Here is an 18,937-nt window from a genome sequence, read left to right as displayed (position 1 = left end):
TTTAAAATAAAGAACAAGTAAATTTAAATCAACAAACTGACCAGTATTTCAATGAGAACTATGCTCCTCTCACTGACCACCAATGAAAGAGGTGCCCCTTCCGGAAGTGTGGCGGGGGCAGGATAAATGGCCTCAGGGGGCCGTAGTTTGGGGACCCCTGTTTTAGACCCTGCTGAAGGTCTATGGGTTTTTTGGTAGCATCCTACCTTACAAGTAATACCAAACTTTTAAAGGAAATTCAGCACCATAATTGATGTAAAATACTTTTTATTAAATGGGATAGCAAGATAAAAAAATCAAGCCTCCATGATAAAAAAAAAAAAAAGGCAATTTCCAGGTAATGATTATCGTTCATGAACCAACTCTTTTTGGCTAGGTAGAGATATAGCACTCTTGACTTTACAGATGAAACACATCCTAACAAGTCCTGTAGTCCAACCTCCAGCACATTCATCTACCCTATAGTATCCCTGACAGAAAGGCTAGTTTTTGCCTTTATAACTCCAGAGTTTACCTATCCCACGGCAGCCTATTGCATTGGTGGGAATGTCATTAATTGGAAAGTCTTTTCTAAAATATGAAAGGGTTTATATATATTCAAACGGTTTTTTTTGTTGTTGTTTTTTTGTGGCAGAGACAGAGAGAGTCAGAGAGAGGGACAAATAGGGACAGACAGACAGGAAGGGAGAGAGATGAGAAACATCAATTCTTCATTGTGGTTCCTTAGTTGTCCATTGATTGATTTCTCATATGTGCTTTGACTGGGGACTACAGAAGACCGAGTGACCCCTTGCTCAAGCCAGGGACCTTGGGTCCAATCTAGTGAGCTTTGCTCAAACCAGATGAGCTCGCGCTCAAGCTGGTGACCTTGGGGTCTCAAACTCGGGTCCTCTGCATCCCAGTCTGATGCTCTATCCACTGCGCCACCACCTGGTCAGGCTATATTCAAATGTCATAATCAGGTCTGGCTTCATAAACTTCATGACTTGTCCATAGCACCCCATGCTTGGTTAAATGCTCTGTGGTCATGGTCCTGAACTTAATTTTTAAACAAAGAGCCCTGCTTGTTCATTTTGCACTGAGCCCCACAAATTAGGTGATTGATTTTGTTCAGAGTGGTTATCTCTGGGATATTGGTGGGAAAATGGGTTATCATTATTTTCTTTTATATACTTATACATGTTTTCTGAAATTTTTACAATAAACATTTTTAACCTTTAAGATAGAAAAATAAAGCTATCTTGCCTGATCTGTGCTGGTGTAGTGGATAAAGCGTTGACCTGGAACATTAAGGTCCCTGGTTCGAAACCCTGGGCTTGCCCCAGTCAAGGCACATACAGGAAGCAACTAGGAGTTGATATTTCCTGCTCCTTCCCCCATTTCTTTCTTGATTCTTTTTAAAATAAATAAATTTTTTTTTTAGAAAAAGAAAGCTATTTCTTACACACTTAAAAAGGAAGGTCATTCTTAGAAAATGTTACTTCTTTGCAATTGGAAGGCAATTCTATTCAACATGATGGGTCTTCAAATATGATTATAGCTATCTTTTCTCTGTCTGCTTATTTTTCTCTTTTCCTAGCTTCAAATATACCTAGTTCTTTCAATCGTTTGCTGTATGAGATTGCCTGAGCCTCTTATTTCTTCTGCCATTTTCTTAACATATCTATCTGTCAAGATCTCTTATAAAATGTGTCATTCAAACCTGAATATCAAATATGGTCTGAACAATTGTAGTTTTTATTTTTATATTTTGGGCTTCGTGGTTCTATTAATGCAGTTTAAGAGCATACTAGCTGTTGTTTTTTTTTTGGCTACTATATCATATTATCATACTAAGCTTATGGTCAACTAAGCTACTTTGATATTTTTCACAAATATAAGCACCGACCTATGTATTCTGTCCTATACAGCTAAAAAAAAAACAAACCCAAAAAGACAATAAACCCAACTTAAAAGCAGTATACAATTACCCACAGTAAATTTTATATCATTGATTTCAGCTGAGCATTCTAACTTGCCCAGATCTCTGACTCTTGATTTTATCTTCTGTGATAGTGATTCTCAACCCAAACTGCAAATGTGATCATTTGGAGGAGGTTTTAAAACTACTCAAGCTCAAGTTTTCAAACTATGAAAGCCCAAAGATTCTAATTTAATTCAACTGGGGCAGGAATTGGGTATTCTATTTTTCCCTTCAATCATACAAAAAGTAGAGAATAATATATTTAAACTTCTATGTGTCTATCACTGAACTTCAATAATTATCATCACTGCCCTGGCCGGATAGCACAGTTGGTTAGAGCATTGTCGCAAAGTGCAGAAGTTGCTGGTTTGATCCCCAGTCAGGGCACATATAGTAATAGATCAATGTTCCTGCCTCTCTCTTTCCCTTCCTATCTCTAAAATCAATCAAATAAATATTTAAAAAAATAGTTCTCATCACTTTGTCAACCTTCTGTCATTTACCCCATTTAAAGTAAATCCCACACATCATATAACTTGGCCCATACTCTAGTGTTATTTAGTGTACTTTAAAGTTTCTCAATTGAATCAAACATGCAGCCAGTGTTGAGGAAACTGATCTATGGTAGTAATTGTCACTTGCAATTTTCAGACCCTGGCAAATTTAATAAACATTTCTTTTTTTGTTAGGTCAGTGATAATGGTGAACAGGTAGGGCCAAGGCTTGCGTGTTGGAGAAGAGACCATTAAAACAGCCACAGCTTAAAGATGTTACTCATTATCAATGTGCTAGTTTCATACACCTTAGTTTGACAAGTGGCTCTTTCTACCTGTAAACTAGATTGAGGGCACTGTGTAAGGCAACACTGCCCTAGCTGCAGAAGAGTCATTTAAATGAACTTCCTAATTACAAACAAGATTTATTTCCAGTCTAAAACACATGTTGAATTATAAATTTTGGCCATATGAATGGAACTTGATAGTGGATTCTGTATCTCGCCATAAACTGCCATGTTTACAAAGTCAAGCAAGTACACCTTTACTGAATTTTTTATAATCTCAGCTTCATTAAATGTTAATGAAGAAACTAGTAAACTGCCAACACACTTAGTAGGAAATAGATTCAAATAGGAGAAAGTATTCTCAGTAGAGGTTGTGGGTTTTCCTGATTCTACTGCTTTTGCTATCACATCTAAATCCTTAAAAAGGACTATGCATGCTTATTCTAGAATAATCTAATAGCCAGAGTTGGAATTTGGAAAGCTGCTAACTTAAGGAACATTGGAAAACAGTTAATAATAATTCTTCTTTTGTCCTGTTTTCCCTCTCCCTGCATTCTCTTAAAGACACTTACTTAAAAACTGGAAATACATAAACACTCATTTCTTTCCCTAATTGAAATATTTTCTCATTAAAGGATTTACAAAAAAAATAGGAAGTAACTGATGCCACAAATAGCAGATTACAATGACATTGGGGAAAAAGAATGTATGAATTATTAATCAAACCCAGCTCTATTTCTAAAGATGAAAACACAGGGAACTCTAAGAATTGCCATCTTTATTTACAGCACCTTCTTACATTTTAAGACTTATGCATTAACATACAAAAATACTAGCCCCACAGAAAACTAAATACAATACAACATCTGAATACACAGGTGCAAAGCAACAAGCAAGTGTGGCAATAAATGCATAAATTCATATACAGTATAGTACGTTGTAAAAAAATCAACAAATGCAATTATCCCTTGTTTTAAAAATTCACCAGTTTTGTTCAGGTAGCTCAGTTGGTTGGAGCATCGTTCCAATATGCCAAGGTTACAGGTTCGATCCCTGGACAGGCCACATACAAGAATCAACTGGTGAATGAATGGATAAATAAGTGAAACAACAAGTCGATGTTTCGTCTTATTTTTCCTTTCTCTCCTTACCTCTCTCTCTAAAATCAACAGAAAAACTTTTTTTTAAATTAACTCCTTTTTACTGGAGTAAGAAAACAAAATAAAACCATCTAGGCTGGAGTTGAAAGAGCTATGGAGACAAAAATAACAAAGGTTTAATTCTAGGTCCCTTTAATTCTCTATCTCAGGTTTTCATCTTCCACAAATGAGGTCATTGCTCTTCAACCTTTTCTAACTGCTCAGGACACTCTCTCTCTCTCTCTCTCTCTCTCTTTTAGTGAAAAAAAAAGATGTCTTGTTAAATGATACAAGATACAAATGTCTTTCTCTTTTAGTGAGAGAGAGAGAGAGAGAGAGACAGACAGACAGGAAGGGAGAGAGATGAGAAGCATCAACTCATAGTTGCAGCACCTTAGTTGCACACTGATTGCTTTCTCATATATGCCTTGATGGGGAAGGGGGCTTCCAGCCAAGCCAGTGACCCTTGTTCAAGCCAGCAACTATGGGGTCATGTCTATGATCCCAGGCTCAAGTCTGAGACCCCACACTCAAGCTGGCAACCTCGGGGTTTTGAACCCAGGTCCTCAGCGTCCCAGGTCAATGCTCCATTCACTACATAACCACTGGGTCAGGCAGGACACTATCTCTTGATTCTCATATTTTCAATCAAAAATAAATGAACCTGGAATACTTGCTAAGTCCCCAACAACTGCCATTTTTGGCTTCTTCACTATCATATTATTCCTCCCACTTTGAATGTCCTCCTCACCACATCCCAGATACTGTTAGTGCTGATAGCTAGCTAACTTAATTTAAGAACAATCCAAACAGGTTTTTGGCAAGTGGTGCCACAGATGTCACACTGAAATTCTGTCTGACAATAGCAGAATAGTGTCTATTGTTATTAACCACTGCTTTCAGGAAATCATTGTATCATTTAACAAGACATCTTTTTTTCTTCTTCTTTTTTTCTTTTTTTGTATTTTTTCTGAAGTTGGAAACGAGGAGGCAGTCAGACAGACTCCCATATGCACCCTACTGGGATCCACCCGGCACGCCCACCAGGGGGCGATGCTCTGCCCTTCTGGGGCTTCGTTCTGTTGCAACCAGAGCCATTCTAGCACCTGAGGCAGAAGCCACAGAGCCATCCTCAGCGCCCAGGCCAACTTTGCTCCAATGGAGCCTTGGCTGCAGGAGGGGAAGAGAGAGACAGAGAGGAAGGAGAGGGGGAGGGGTGGAGAAGCAGATGGGCGCTTCTCCTGTGTGCCCTGGCCGAGAATCGAACCCAGGACTCCATGCCAGGCCAACGCTAACAAGACATCTTATCAGCATACTTTCTACCAGTTATGGGCCTTGGAAAACTGCCTTTTGGGTCTCAAACACCCTTTATTTGTGACTATTAAGAAGCCACCAAAACAAGGCTGATATTATTGACTACCCTAGTAATTATACATGTTTGCTTATTTGTTTATTATCTGTCTGCCCCACCAGATTATAAACTCTGTGAGGGTAGGAACTATTTCTGTTTTATTCACCACTGTATACCTAACACCCAGCACAGTAGTCAGCGACCAATCCATTTTTGTCAGCTTCCTTTCACAGCAAAATTCCTGGAAAGAATTAAGCCTATTTCACTCTGCCCCCAAATATTTGCTTGGCTCATATACGCTCGTCTCTCTGGTCATAGGTTACCTTAAAGAGGCCTTTTCAGACCAAATTTATCTACAATATCAAGCCGCTCCCCACTCTATCCTTATGTTATTTTATATTTCTTCATATTGCTCACCACCACCAGCAATATATGGTGGTGGTGAGCAATATGTTGTCTGTCTCTCTGTTGTTAGAGACAGAGAGAGGGACAGACAGGAACATACAGACAGGACGTATTGGGCAAATGAGTTTGTACAATTTGTATTTTTTGAGTTTGCTCATGATTATTGTTGAAAATGGTGCTGGGTAGCGCCAGGTATGGGTATGTGATGTGAGAAATTGTAAATTATCTTCCTGCTTGGGAAGGGCCATTGTCTTGCTAATGTGTGCTGAAGGAGAAAGAAGCCATTTTTGCAGGGAGAGCAAAGAGAATGCAGAGTGCTGAAGGAGAAGCTGGGGAACAAAGGGTGAGGGGTTTTGAGACTGGTGAGGACTTTGATTCTAGGAGAAACCAGATAAGATTCTCCTGGTTGTGGAACCAGATAATGTGTCAGTAGCTTTGTGAGCTCTGAGCGAAAGAGAAGTGTTTTCCTTGTGTGTTGCTCATCGGCCGGTGTGAGACTTGAATAAAGAAATATTTTTTGGCTCCACTGTTTTTTTTACTATCTGCCTGAATCTAATGGGAACCTGCACCTGCATGGTCACGACAGCAGTGACTACTGGCCACACAGGAATGGAGAGAGATGAGAAGCATCAATTCTTCATTGCGGCCCCTTAGTTGTTCATTGATTGCTTTCTCATATGTGCCTTGACCAGGGGGCTACAGCACAGCAAGTGACCCCTGCTCAAGCCAATGACCTTGGACTCAAGCCAGACACCATGGGGTCATGTCTATGATCCCAGACTCAAGCCAGCAACCCCACACTCAAGCTGGATGAACCCATGCTCAAGCCGGCAACCTTGGGGTTTTGAACCTGGGTCCTCAGTGTCCCAGTCCGATGTTCTATCCACTGTGCCACCACCTGGTCAGGCAAATTATTTATTTGCCTTCCTCAACTAAAATTTTAACCCATGAGAACAGGAGTTTTGTTTTGCTCACTATTATCGCCAGCATCTAAAAGTGTTTGGTTTTTAGAAGGCACCTGTAATTATCTGTTGAATGAATATTATCTCATACCATCATATTTCCCTTTGTGCTTATATAAGAGCAGCAAAAGGTGGAAATGTGGGCAAATTTTCTAACATAAAGGTAATATAAAACCTATGTCATAGCTGTATAACAACATGATAAACATTATAGTACCCTTTATTTTGTTATTAATTTTTAATTTACTTTAAATCCATAGTTCTTCCACAACTTTCCAACAGAAGCATGAGTTTTCACCAGTGGAATCATTATTTCTTCAAGTATTCCGTTTAAAAAAATATAACTAGGATAACTAAAGTTATATGTACTCTTTAATTCCACTCAGTAAGACAAGTGATACTTATATCTATAGAAACTCTGTTTAAGATCCTCTAGGTTTTTGGCAATTGTAGATCAAAAAGTAATGCTGTTGTGATATTTTATTGCAATTGCTGTACATTATTCTGATTATAAAACATAAATGCACAGTCATCATCATACCAAAATTCTTTAATAATTAACTAGCAGTGTTTTGCTTTTACAGTGGTATCATTGCATACTAGACATACTAAATGCTACTAATTCCAATCAATTTCTATATACAACACGGGAAAAGTAATTACTAGGGAAAATGGTACTTAACATCTTACTCTTTCTTTCATAGATAAATGAATATCAAATGTCTATATATAGTTGCTCACAGGTTTCAAAACTCACTTCATTCACATAACAATATCATGAGGTAGGGAAAATAAGTTTTGTTCCCATTGTACAGATGAGAAGCAACTTTTTTTTTTTTTTTTGCATTTTTCTGAAGCTGGAAACAGGGAGAGACAGTCAGACAGACTCCCGCATGCGCCCGACTGGGATCCACCCGGCATGCTCACCAGGGGCGACGCTCTGCCCATCAGGGGGCGATGCTCTGTCTATCCTGGGCATCGCCATGTTGCGACCAGAGCCACTCTAGCGCCTGAGGCAGAGGCCACAGAGCCATCCCCAGCGCCCGGGCCATTTTTGCTCCAATGGAGCCTCGGCTGCGGGAGGGGAAGAGAGAGACAGAGAGGAAGGCGCGGCGGAGGGGTGGAGAAGCAAATGGGCGCTTCTCCTGTGTGCCCTGGCCGGGAATCGAACCCGGGTCCTCCGTACGCTAGGCCGACGCTCTACCGCTGAGCCAACCGGCCAGGGCGAGAAACATCTTTTTAAAACAAGACTTTTTAAAACAATTACAACTAAGAGGCATCAAATATTAAAGAATTAGGAAAGATAAAGGAAGCAGGGTTATTTCATTAAGTCGAACTGCTGAACTCAGTGGCGTACTCATGTATTTGTGGCTGTTGGCTTGTAGTTAACTTATTAAAAAGAAAATCTCATAGAGTAACCCCTGGGGAGGGCAAGCACACTGTGTTCCTGTCTGTCAGATCTCCCTAAAGCCCGTGCTCTACAGCACTTAACAGAACCTAAGTGCTTAATTCCACTCATGTAGTAGTTCCCATCTGCCAAGCAGAGTAAATTGATTTGTGCTTAATAAGCCAAACATGCATGAATTATTTTTAATCACATAAAACCAGGTGCTAAATTTAGATGCCATAGAAGAGCTATTACCCTTAATCAGGCAGGAGGAACAAGGAATAATGGAAGGTAATTGCAAAAATCCAGGATGGTGAATTACTTTTCGAAATGAAAGAAGATAACTTTATCTGTAAAATAAGCCTATGTATAACAAAAATTTCCACAAAATAGTCCACTCTATTGTGAACCAGGACTATTAAGTAAGACAAAGTTAGGAAAATGGTAAGTAATCTACCAGATATCCACAAAAAGTGTTTCAGAATTTTAAAAAGGGCCTGAGAATGCTAACTGCCAATCTAGTCTCCTATTATAACCATACTAGGGTTTTCTATGCTCCAATTCCGTTATTACAAAAAGAAGAGTCACTAACTCCACAACAAAGTTATTACACTGCTGGTGGTTATTGCCAATTACCACAAGGCAAAGCAATGAAATCTTAAAGTACAACTATTAACATTTTATATGTTCATTATATTTTATTAAACAAAATGTACAAACGAATCTTTTAAAGAAGTAGCCCACAGAATTGGATTTTAGCAAATAAAATGGACAAGGGCAAGCTTATGCTGGCAAAGAAACTCCTGTGAGATCTAATCCACATGTAAATTCGTTATAAAGTACAGCAAAGCTCTTGGTTTCACAATTTCAAGAATACATTAATGTATTCTTCAAATGGAGCAGCCATGAAAATTAGCACACACTTTAGCTCTAGACTGAAAAATAAAACAAACAAACAAAAAAACCCATTTCTTTGCTCCTTTGTTACCCATTGTTTAATTTACATGAAATATAGTGGCAGCTCTCACTGGTGATTTCAAGCATCTTGACAGGTAAACAAGCATGCAGAGATATAAACTGACCACAAATATAGGGCTATGGCTATTCTCAACATTCATGTGAGGCAGAAATCTTGGTTCATTTCTTCAGACAAATCTCTTACACTAGAGATAACGGGGGAGAGCAAATAGATGGGATAGAGATAAGAAACTGGGGCAACTGGTCCATGTTTTAAGAAATCATGTCAAATGAAAAATCAAACACATCCTGCAAACTGTGGTGACTTCTTGGTAAAAAAGCTTCTAAGAAATTGTCCTCAAACCCTTCTTGCTTTTATTACCCAGGGAGTACATGCCTGTCACTGCTGGGGTCTGAGGCAAGACATCCACACCAACCACAATTCAGGGTGGTAGCGGTCCTTCTGAGGACTTCCAAGCAACAATCATTGTGTCTTGTGAGCATTACCTATTGCTAGGAATTGTTTTACATATTTTCACTTGTAAAAAAAAAGTCCTTTAAATCATAAAATAACTCTAAATATTATCAGGTTCTCCAAATAGCCCCCATACTTCAAATCAAGAATAGTTAATATGAATTTTGAAAATGTATTGTTTATTACAATCTCTACAGCAGGGGTTGGGAACCTTTTTGGCTGAGAGAGCCATGAACGCCACATATTTTAAAACGTAATTCCGTGAGAGCCATATAATATGTTTAACACTAAATACAAGTAAATGTGTGCATTTTATGTAAGACCAACACTTTTAAAGTACAATAAGTCTCTGAATTCTTTTTAATAATGTTGTTATGCTGTTGCTAACCAATGATGAATAAAGTACTTCTTACCATTAAAAAAAAAAAATCAAACACAGCCTGACTGGTGGTGCACAGTGGATAGAGCGCTGACCTGGGACACTGAGATCCCAAGTTTGAAACCCTGAGGTCATCAGCTTGAAAGAAGGCTCTTCAGCTTGAGTGTGGGGTCACTGGCTTGAGCATGGGTTCATCAAAATGATCCCATGACCCGGGTTCGATTCCCGGCCAGGGCACATAGGAGAAGCGCCCATTTGCTTCTCCACCCCCCCTCCTTCCTCTCTGTCTCTCTCTTCCCCTCCCGCAGCCAAGGCTCCATTGGAGCAAAGATGGCCCGGGCGCTGGGGATGGCTCCTTGGCCTCTGCCCCAGGCGCTAGAGTGGCTCTGGTCGCGGCAGATCGACGCCCCGGAGGGGCAGAGCATCGCCCCCTGGTGGGCAGAGCATCGCCCCCCTGGTGGGCGTGCCGGGTGGATCCCGGTCGGGCGCATGCGGGAGTCTGTCTGACTGTCTCTTCCCGTTTCCAGCTTCAGAAAAATACAAAAATAAAAAAAAAATGATCCCATGGTCACTGGCTTGGCTGGAACACCCCACCCATCCCTGTCAAGGTACAGATGAGAAGCAATCAATGAACAACTAAAAGTGATGCAACTACTAATTGATGCTTCTCATCTCTCTCCCTTCCTCTCTCTCTCTCGCTCTAAAAAAAAAAATCAAACACAGAAAACAAGGAGTGATTAAATAAAATGTGCAACAAGTACATCATTTAATACACTATAGTGATTTGCTTCTCAAGAATACCTTGCCTATTATTTTTCGGGAACATGGTTGTACAAAGCAAAATAGACTTCTTAATCTGGGCAAATGTGAGCAAGAACACCAGAAAACTTATGGTTAAATAAAATTATGGAGAACCAAAAAACACTGCTCAAAAAAATTAGGGGATATTTTATCACTTCATATTCATTTTGAAATATCCTCTAATTTTTGTGAGTAATATATTATGCTGTAGCAGAGTACTATAATGATCTATTTAAATATATTCTGACATATTCTCAATGGACTAAGAGGATAAATTACATCACTAAGTAATTATGAACACTGACTCTTAAATTTTGGTCTGGAAAATAAATGCTATTAAATGAAAAGATTCCTTTGGAAATAACACTTGCAACCTTTAAAAACCAGAAAAAAATGTCAATTTTAATGAAGCAATTTTCATTGCCATATTTTCAAGAGAGCCTTTTTTAGAAACTAGATAAGATAGTTCTGGCAAGATTTTTAAAAATGTCCTGTAGAGCCTCAAAATTCTCTCCACCCTCAGAGTGGCTTGAAAAAAGAAAATAGCACACATCTTAACAACATACATTGATTTGGCACCTGTTATCTTTCCCTTTATCCTCTCAACCTCGTGATGTAAACACCATCTTGCAGAAGAAGAAAAGCAGTGTCATCTCCTCCATTAATTTTAATTCAATCCTTCAGTTATTTGGTTCAAATTAGAATTTAACTGGTTTACTAGTTACTGGTTATAATTATAATCTGGTTTACTGGCTACTTTCCCCTAACCTGACCCTCTCTGACATAGCAGAATTACAAGAATTATTTCAGTTCAAGGCTGGGAACTGAAATCTTAATTGTCTGTACACCCTAGAACTACATGTGGCACATAGTAGGCGCTTAAGGTTGAATAAATGAAAGATTTTGTCAAATGACATTTAAGAAGAGATGTGCCTGACCTGTGGTGGCGCAGTGGATAAAGCGTGGACATGGAATGCTCAGGTCATGGGTTCGAAATCCTGGGCTTGCCTGGTCAAGGCACATATTGGAGTTGATGCTTTCTGCTCCTCCCCCCTTCTCTCCCTCTAAAATGAATATATAAAATTTTTTTAAAAAGAGACGAGAATGGGACTAAAATACAGGGTTTCAGATTCTTCCCTCTTTCTGCTACATCACACTGCCTAAATTAAGCCTGGTCCACCACTTCAAGGCCACAACACCAAACTAGAAATTGTCACGAAATAAAGCTCTGGTCCTCCCAATGTCCAAAACTTTGAACGTTCCTACCTGAGACGAGTAGTCTAAAAATCAAGTCTTTGGTGGCTTTAAACGTTTGACCAAGGAACAGTTCTTGATTTTTAAATCAAAGAGCTGAAGACAAGATGGATTAGGCGGGAAGAGTTCAACTTCCGTTTGTTTAATTGGTTTGCTTACAATCAAGGTTGTGAAAGAAAGGACAGCGCCAAACACTCAAGACAGAAATGAACTGCAACGTTACTTTGAGAGGGGAGCCCAAGGATCGAAACCGTGGAGACGGAGTAAAAGGTGCTAAACTGGGAGGGGGCAGCAATTTGGAAGAACTCTCGCTCTGTCTCCCTCCACTTCCTAATCTCTCATTTGAAGCCAGTCCTTCTGAATGTGATGAGGCTCTTTCCTTTTTCACACCCCCCCCCCCGCTACACACACACACAGACACTTACACTCCTCAGGGTGGCAATTATCAATAGGGGGGTTTGTGAAAATAGTTAAGTCCACAACTGCGAACTGGTCCCAGTCACCAGCCTAAATGAGACCTGTCGAGATCCAACAATTCGTCATCAGCCCCCTGCCCTATAAGAAACGACAGGGCAGGTACTTTGCCTTAGAAAGAACCCGTCCTCCCTTTCCCTGTCCCACCCAAAGAGCAACTGCTGATCCAGATACGCAGTCTCAGGACCCGTGGAGGGCAACGCAAAGGTGGTGGCAGGAGAAGGACCCCAGCCGTCCGCCCGGGGTTTTGGATCCGTGGCGGGTGGCGACAAGTAACTGTTCTCCTCATCACCTTTTCAGTATCAGCGACCACGGCCCCGAGGGGGGTGGGGTGGCCACAACTCACCTGTGAGCCCCACTCCGCCTTCCTCCCCGTAGCCCCGACGCCGCTGCAGCACGAAGTAGTCGTTGGACCTTTCCATCAGCCACAGCTTCAGCGCATTTTTCAGGAGCACCTCTTCAGGCTTCAGCCACATCGCCAAGAACTTTATGCTGCCCGCAAGCAGCGACCTAGAACCCCTCTTCACTTCACCCTCCACCCGCCTTTTCCTCTTTACTTTTCCTCCCACCAAATCTTCCTCAAGCGGCAGTAGCTCAGATTCAGGTTTTCCACACTTCCCCCAACCCTCCCTTCTCTCCACGTAGGCAGCAAGATTGCCAATTCCCTCCCACAGCGCTAACGCCAGACTGGGAAATAGTCCCGCTTCTTCGTGTCTGGGAATTGTAGTTTCCTTCCCGCTCTTCTGTACTGACGCTACCGGAGCGCAGGACTACTCTTCCCACAATCCACTGGCGTGAGAATTGGGTGGGTGCTTTCAAAGTGTGTCCCGCCACCAATTAAGTGTATTTTGCCTATCTAAAGTTTAGAACGGTTTTTGTTGTTGTTGTTCAAGTAAGTGAACACCAGGTATAAAAGTTTTTCTTCTTCTCATCTCTTTACAACCGAGGATGTTAAACTTAAAAAACAAAGTTTCTGGAATAAGTAATGTCCATTCTGGGAAGCGGCAGTAGCACCAACTAACATTTAATGAGCTCTTATTATGTACTAAGAAGATTTCGCGTACGTCATCTCACATAATCCTTCTAAAAGTCTTGCCAAGTATATTTTATTCCCTATTATGTATGTAAGTAAACAAAAGTGCGGAAAGGTGAAACGGCTTATCCAAGGTCACACAGTAAGGGAAGTCATAAAATTCATTGTCTAATTCAGAACCTTTTTGCCTGACCAGGCGGTGGCGCAGTGGATAGAGCGCTAGACTCGGACGCAGAGCACCCAGGTTTGAAACCTGGAGGTCGCCAGCTTGAGCGCGGGCTCATCTGGCTTGACCAAGGCTCACCAGCTTGAGCCGAAAGTTTCTGTCTTGAGCAAGGAGTCATTCACTCTGCTGTAGCCTCCTGGTCAAGGAACATATGAGAAAGCAATCAATGACAAAGTGCCACAGGAAAGAATTGATGCTTCTCATCTCTCTCCTTTTCTGTCTGTCTGTCCCTGTCTCTGTATCTGTCATACACACAAAGAAAACAAAACAAAAAAACCTTCCTTATATTAAGTTCTTTCTGCCCTTACAGGAAGAATATCAAATTTCCACAAGCCACCGTTTTTCTTCAGGCGCGCGCCCTTCCCTTTCCGCACGGTCGTCCTAATCTGTTTACTTAACTACTGTAATTAGCCACGAAATGTTTTGTCAGACCTTTCTTTTCAGAATCTAAACAATTTGTGAGCAATATTTTTTTTTCTTTCTTAAACTCTTTTTTAAAAAAATAATCCCTTGCAGAACAGACTTCACGTCTTTGTATCTTGGTAATAATACATAGCTGCTTAAACACTTAAGGTAAATGATTTCAGTGATTTGCAGGACCTTTTTATATATTATGATAACTGAGCCCATTAAAGTTAAAGAGCACACTAAAAGTGAGGACAGGTTTATAAGAAGGAAGGAGTTAGGAGGCAATGTACCAAAATTAAGGGGCTCTTGGCAAGCTATTTTGAGAATGAAGTCTCAAGGCCATTTGGCTTAGAAAATGGGGTGGGGCACACCCACAGCCAAGTCGTGGAGCCAAAGAACTCTGCCTCAGAGCATGTCTCCGTCTTACACTTCTCAGGATGTGGGCCAGCTCCAGGGAGGCAGAGTGTGTTACAAGCAAAGATTTTTTTTCTTCGGGTGAGAACAGGGTCAATTTGCAATTCTTTTCTACTAAAAGGCAGCTTTCTGGAGAGTATGGGAGGAGGTAATTTTCCCAGAGTTTAAATCGCAATGTATCTCTGGGAAAAAGCCTTCCCAATGTGGATGTGTACTAAGAAAGATAATTCTTTTCCTGGTGAAAGATCAGTAAATGTGGCAAGATGTAGAGAGATATGAGGTGCGCTTCATTTCTTTTTCCCTTCCCTTCCCTTTTTTATTTGATGAGTGCTTACTCATCAAACCACATTCTTTTTCAAAAACTCTTTAAAAATTCTAGTTGTGTCAAGTGCTGTCCAGGGCTGAATGGTTCCTCTGCCTTTTGATTCTGCAACTCCATCCACATGAGCCCACATGCTCCCCGCCTTTAGCTCGGCGGGGCATTTGGAGAGCTCCTGCTTTATTTAGTAAATGTTTCAGTGATTATGTAAAGAGGCATTTTTTAAAATTAAATAACCCTGTGATAAAATTTTGGCTTGATCATGAACTATATTTCAAGCCTTTGCAAATCAAAGTCTTTTTTCGTAAAGCACCTTAAAAACAACAGAGCGTGTCACTCTATTCAATACTCAATAGTGTACATTAATGTAATTTGTTTTTAGGGAAGAAGGACTGGAATTACAAATTCTTTTGGATATCATTGCTGGTACCATACTGGACATATAAAATATATAAATATTAGAGAGAGAGAAAGATTGATTTAATTTTGATTAGTAAATACCCATTTTTACATCCTTTTTTTACAGATGAAGAACAGGAGACTTAGAAAGTTAAATATCTGGCGTAAGATCACATAGCTAAATAAAGAGCAGAGCTGGGATTTGACCCTAGATTTGTCAGATGCAAACCATGACACTATACTATACCTAGGCATATGGTTTATAAATACTTCACATACAACATGTACAAATCCAAATTTATTTCCTCACTATCCCCCCTGCCCAACGTTATTTTTTTTTCTCCTACTAGGTTCTCACCTTGGAATAATCTTAAACTTCTTACCTGGCCACATCCACTGTCACTCATACACACACACACACACACACACACACACACACACGCACACACAAACACACACACACCCGCTACTCTTTTTTTTTTTTTTTTGTATTTTTCTGAAGCTGGAAACGGGGAGGCAGTCAGACAGACTCCTGTATACGCCCGATCGGGATCCACCCGGCACGCCCACCAGGGGGCGATGCTCTGGCCCTCCGGGGCGTCGCTCTGCCGCGACCAGAGCCACTCTAGCGCCTGGGGCAGAGGCCAAGGAGCCATCCCTAGCGCCCGGGCCATCTTTTGCTCCAATGGAGCCTCAGCTGCAGGAGGGGAAGAGAGAGACAGAGAGGAAGGAGAGGGGGAGGGGTGGAGAAGCAGATGGGCGTCTCTCCTGTGTGCCCTGGCCGGGAATCGAACCCGGGACTTCTGCATGCCTTGCCGACGCTCTACCACTGAGCCAACCGGCCAGGGCCCCGCTACTCTTTTTTAGAAGTCCAGCCAATTTTCCCATTATAGCTTCAGATTAGTCCCACATCACTTTCCCACTATACTATTATATAAGCAACTCATCTGTTTGCTTCTAGTTTTGTTTTCTGATCTAAGCCATATAAGTATTTATGGACACATTATACTATGCACAGATGAATAATACCTCTTTTATCTAGAATCAGTCTTCCAGCTGAATCTGCCTTCTAAATCATAGCCTCAAACACCTCTATAAAAAGGTGCCAGGATCCATGTTATTGTAAATGATCCGATGTCATCATTTCTTATGGCTGAGTAGTATTCCATAGTATATATGTACGAAAGCTTTTTAATCCACTCGTCCTCTGACGGACACTTGGGCTGTTTCCAGATCTTTGCTATTGTGAACAATGCTGCTATAAACATGGGGGTGCATTTCTCCTTCTGGAACCGTTCTATGGTGTTCTTGGGGTATATTCCTAAAAGTTGGATGGCTGGGTCAAAAGGCAGTTCGATTTTCAATTTTTTGAGAAATCTCCATACTGTTTTCCACAGTGGCTGCACCAGTCTGCATTCCCACCAGCAGTGTAGGAGGGTTCCCCTTTCTCCACATCCTCACCAGCACTTATTCTGTGTTGTCTTGTTGATGAGTGCCATTCTGACCGGTGTGAGATGATGTCTCATTGTGGTTTTAATTAGCATTTCTCTAATGATTAGTGATGTTGAGCATTTTTTTCATATGCCTATTGGCCATCTGTATGTCCTCTTTGGAGAACTGTCAATTCATTTCTTTTGCCCATTTTTTGATTGGATTGTTTGTCTTTCTGGTGTTGAGATTAACAAGTTCTTTATAAATTTTGGTTATTAACCCCTTATCAGACGTACTGTCAAATATGTTCTCCCATTGTGTAGTTTGTCTTTTTATTCTGTTCTTATTGTCTTTGGCTGTGCAAAAGCTTTTTAGTTTGATATAGTCCCATTTGTTTATCCGTCTTTTATTTCCCTTGCCCGTGGAGATAAATCAGCAAATATATCGCTATGAGAGATGTCAGAGAGCTTACTGCCTATGTTTTCTTCTAAGATGCTTATGGTTTCACACCTTATCATTTAAGTCTTTTATCCATTTTGAGTTTATTTTTGTGAATGGTGTAAGTTGGTGGTCTAGTTTCATTTTTTTTCAGATTGCTGTCCAATTTTCCCAATACCATTTGTTGAAGAGGCTGTCTTTACTCCATTGTATGCCCTTACCATCTTTGTCAAATATCAGTTGTCCATAGATCTGTGGGTTTATTTCTAGGTTCTCCTTTCTGTTCCATTGACCTTGATAACATTATACGGAGTGAAATAAGTGAATCAGAAAAGACTAAGAGCTATATGAACCCATGCATAGATGGGACATGAAAATGAGACTCAGAGACATGGACAAGAGTGTGATGGTAACAGGGGGTGGGGTGGAGGGGTGGGGAGGGGGCAAGGAAGGAGGGAGGGAGGGGGTAGGGGGAGGGTAGGGGCACAAAGAAAACCAGATAGAAGGTGACAGAAGACAATTTGACTTTGGGTGAGGGGTATGCAGCATAATCAAAAGTCAAAATAATCTGGAGATGTTTTCTTGGAACATCTGTACCCTGATTTATCAATGTCACTGCATTAAAATTAATAAAAATAAGATTAAAAAAGAGAAAAAGTAAAAAAAAATAGGTGCCAGGAAACCCAAGATAGCCATTCTAAACCATGTGCCATGGAAAAGCTAAGGCTGGCTGTCATGATTTTACTGGCTTCCTATTTGAAATGAATTTTACAAGCTTAGTTAATCCTATACAGTCTGCAGCAGGTTTAGAATAAGTAATATTCAAAACAGGAGAAACCTTAGTAGAGGAGGATTATTTAAGGCTTTGCTATTCAAAATGGGGATCCCAAGTCAGTAACCCGTGCATCACCCAGGAGCTTGGTGGAAATGCAGAATCTCAGACCTCATTCCAACCTTGTTGAAACAGAGTGTGCCATTTTAACAAGATGCCCAGGTAATACGTTGGCACATTAAAGTTTTAAATGCACTGATTTAAAGCAAAATAAGATATTTGAAAATCAAACTCTACAACAAATTGGAGGTGATCACATTTTCATGAAGACATACATAGGCATCTTTTAAAAGATAAGCTCTGTTGGCCCTGGCCGGTTGGCTCAGTGGTAGAGCGTCAGCCTGGCATGCGGAAGTCCCGGGTTCAATTCCTGGCCAGGGCACACAGGAGAAGCGCCCATCTGCTTCTCCACCCCTTCCCCTCTCCTTCCTCTCTGTCTCTCTCTTCCCCTCCCGCAGCGAGGCTCCATTGGAGCAAAGATGGCCCGGGCGCTGGGGATGGCTCCTTGGCCTCTGCCCCAGGCGCTAGAGTGGCTCTGGTTGGGGCAGAGCGACACCCCAGATGGGCAGAGCACCACCCCCTGGTGGGCAGAGCATCGCCCCCTAGTGGGCGTGCCGGGTGGATCCCGATCGGGCGCATGCGGGAGTCTGTCTGACTGTCTTTCCCCTTTCCAGCTTCAGAAAAATACACACACACACACACACACACAAAGATAAGCTCTGTTAATGAATTTTAGCTGACCACATTGCTTTTTTTTTTTATTTAGAAATTAAATGGCCTGACCAGGTGGTGGTGCAGTGGATAAAGCGTTGGACTGGGATGCAGAGGACCCAGGTTCTAAACCCCGAGGTCGCCAGCTTGAGCCCAAGGTTGCTGGCTTGAGCAAGGGGTCACTTGGTCTGCTGTAGCCCCCAGGTCAAGGCACATATGAGAAAGCAATCAATGAACAATGAAGAGTTGATGCTTATCATCTCTCTCCCTTCCGGTCTGTCTGTCCCAATCTGTTCCTCTCTCTGTCTCTTTCTGTCTCTGTCACAGAAAAAAAAAAAGAAATTAAATGTAATGGGGTGACATTGATCAATAAGAGTGCATAGGTTTTAGGTGAACAT

The 18,937-nt window shown here is 41.1% G+C and overlaps 1 protein-coding gene across 2 annotated transcripts in view; it reads right to left on the bottom strand.

Moving 5' to 3' along the window:
* The window catches only part of TBC1D8B (TBC1 domain family member 8B), a 67,920-nt gene extending 54,962 nt beyond the window's left edge, over positions 1–12,958 (bottom strand). The window contains exon 1 of one of the 2 annotated variants that reach the window (XM_066356645.1): positions 12,675–12,958. In XM_066356645.1, coding sequence (XP_066212742.1) covers positions 12,675–12,804 — 130 coding nt within the window. In that variant the 5' untranslated portion in view covers positions 12,805–12,958. The remainder of the gene's footprint in view (positions 1–12,674) is intronic. The other variant, XM_066356646.1, reaches the window with a different exon arrangement.
* Positions 12,959–18,937: the final 5,979 nt, after the last annotated feature.

This window comes from Saccopteryx leptura, chromosome X (assembly GCF_036850995.1).
Source record: "Saccopteryx leptura isolate mSacLep1 chromosome X, mSacLep1_pri_phased_curated, whole genome shotgun sequence".
Taxonomy (NCBI): Eukaryota; Metazoa; Chordata; class Mammalia; order Chiroptera; family Emballonuridae; genus Saccopteryx; species Saccopteryx leptura.
The sequence above is the reverse complement of the archived record's forward strand: the minus strand, read 5'-3'. Positions and strand labels throughout refer to the sequence as shown.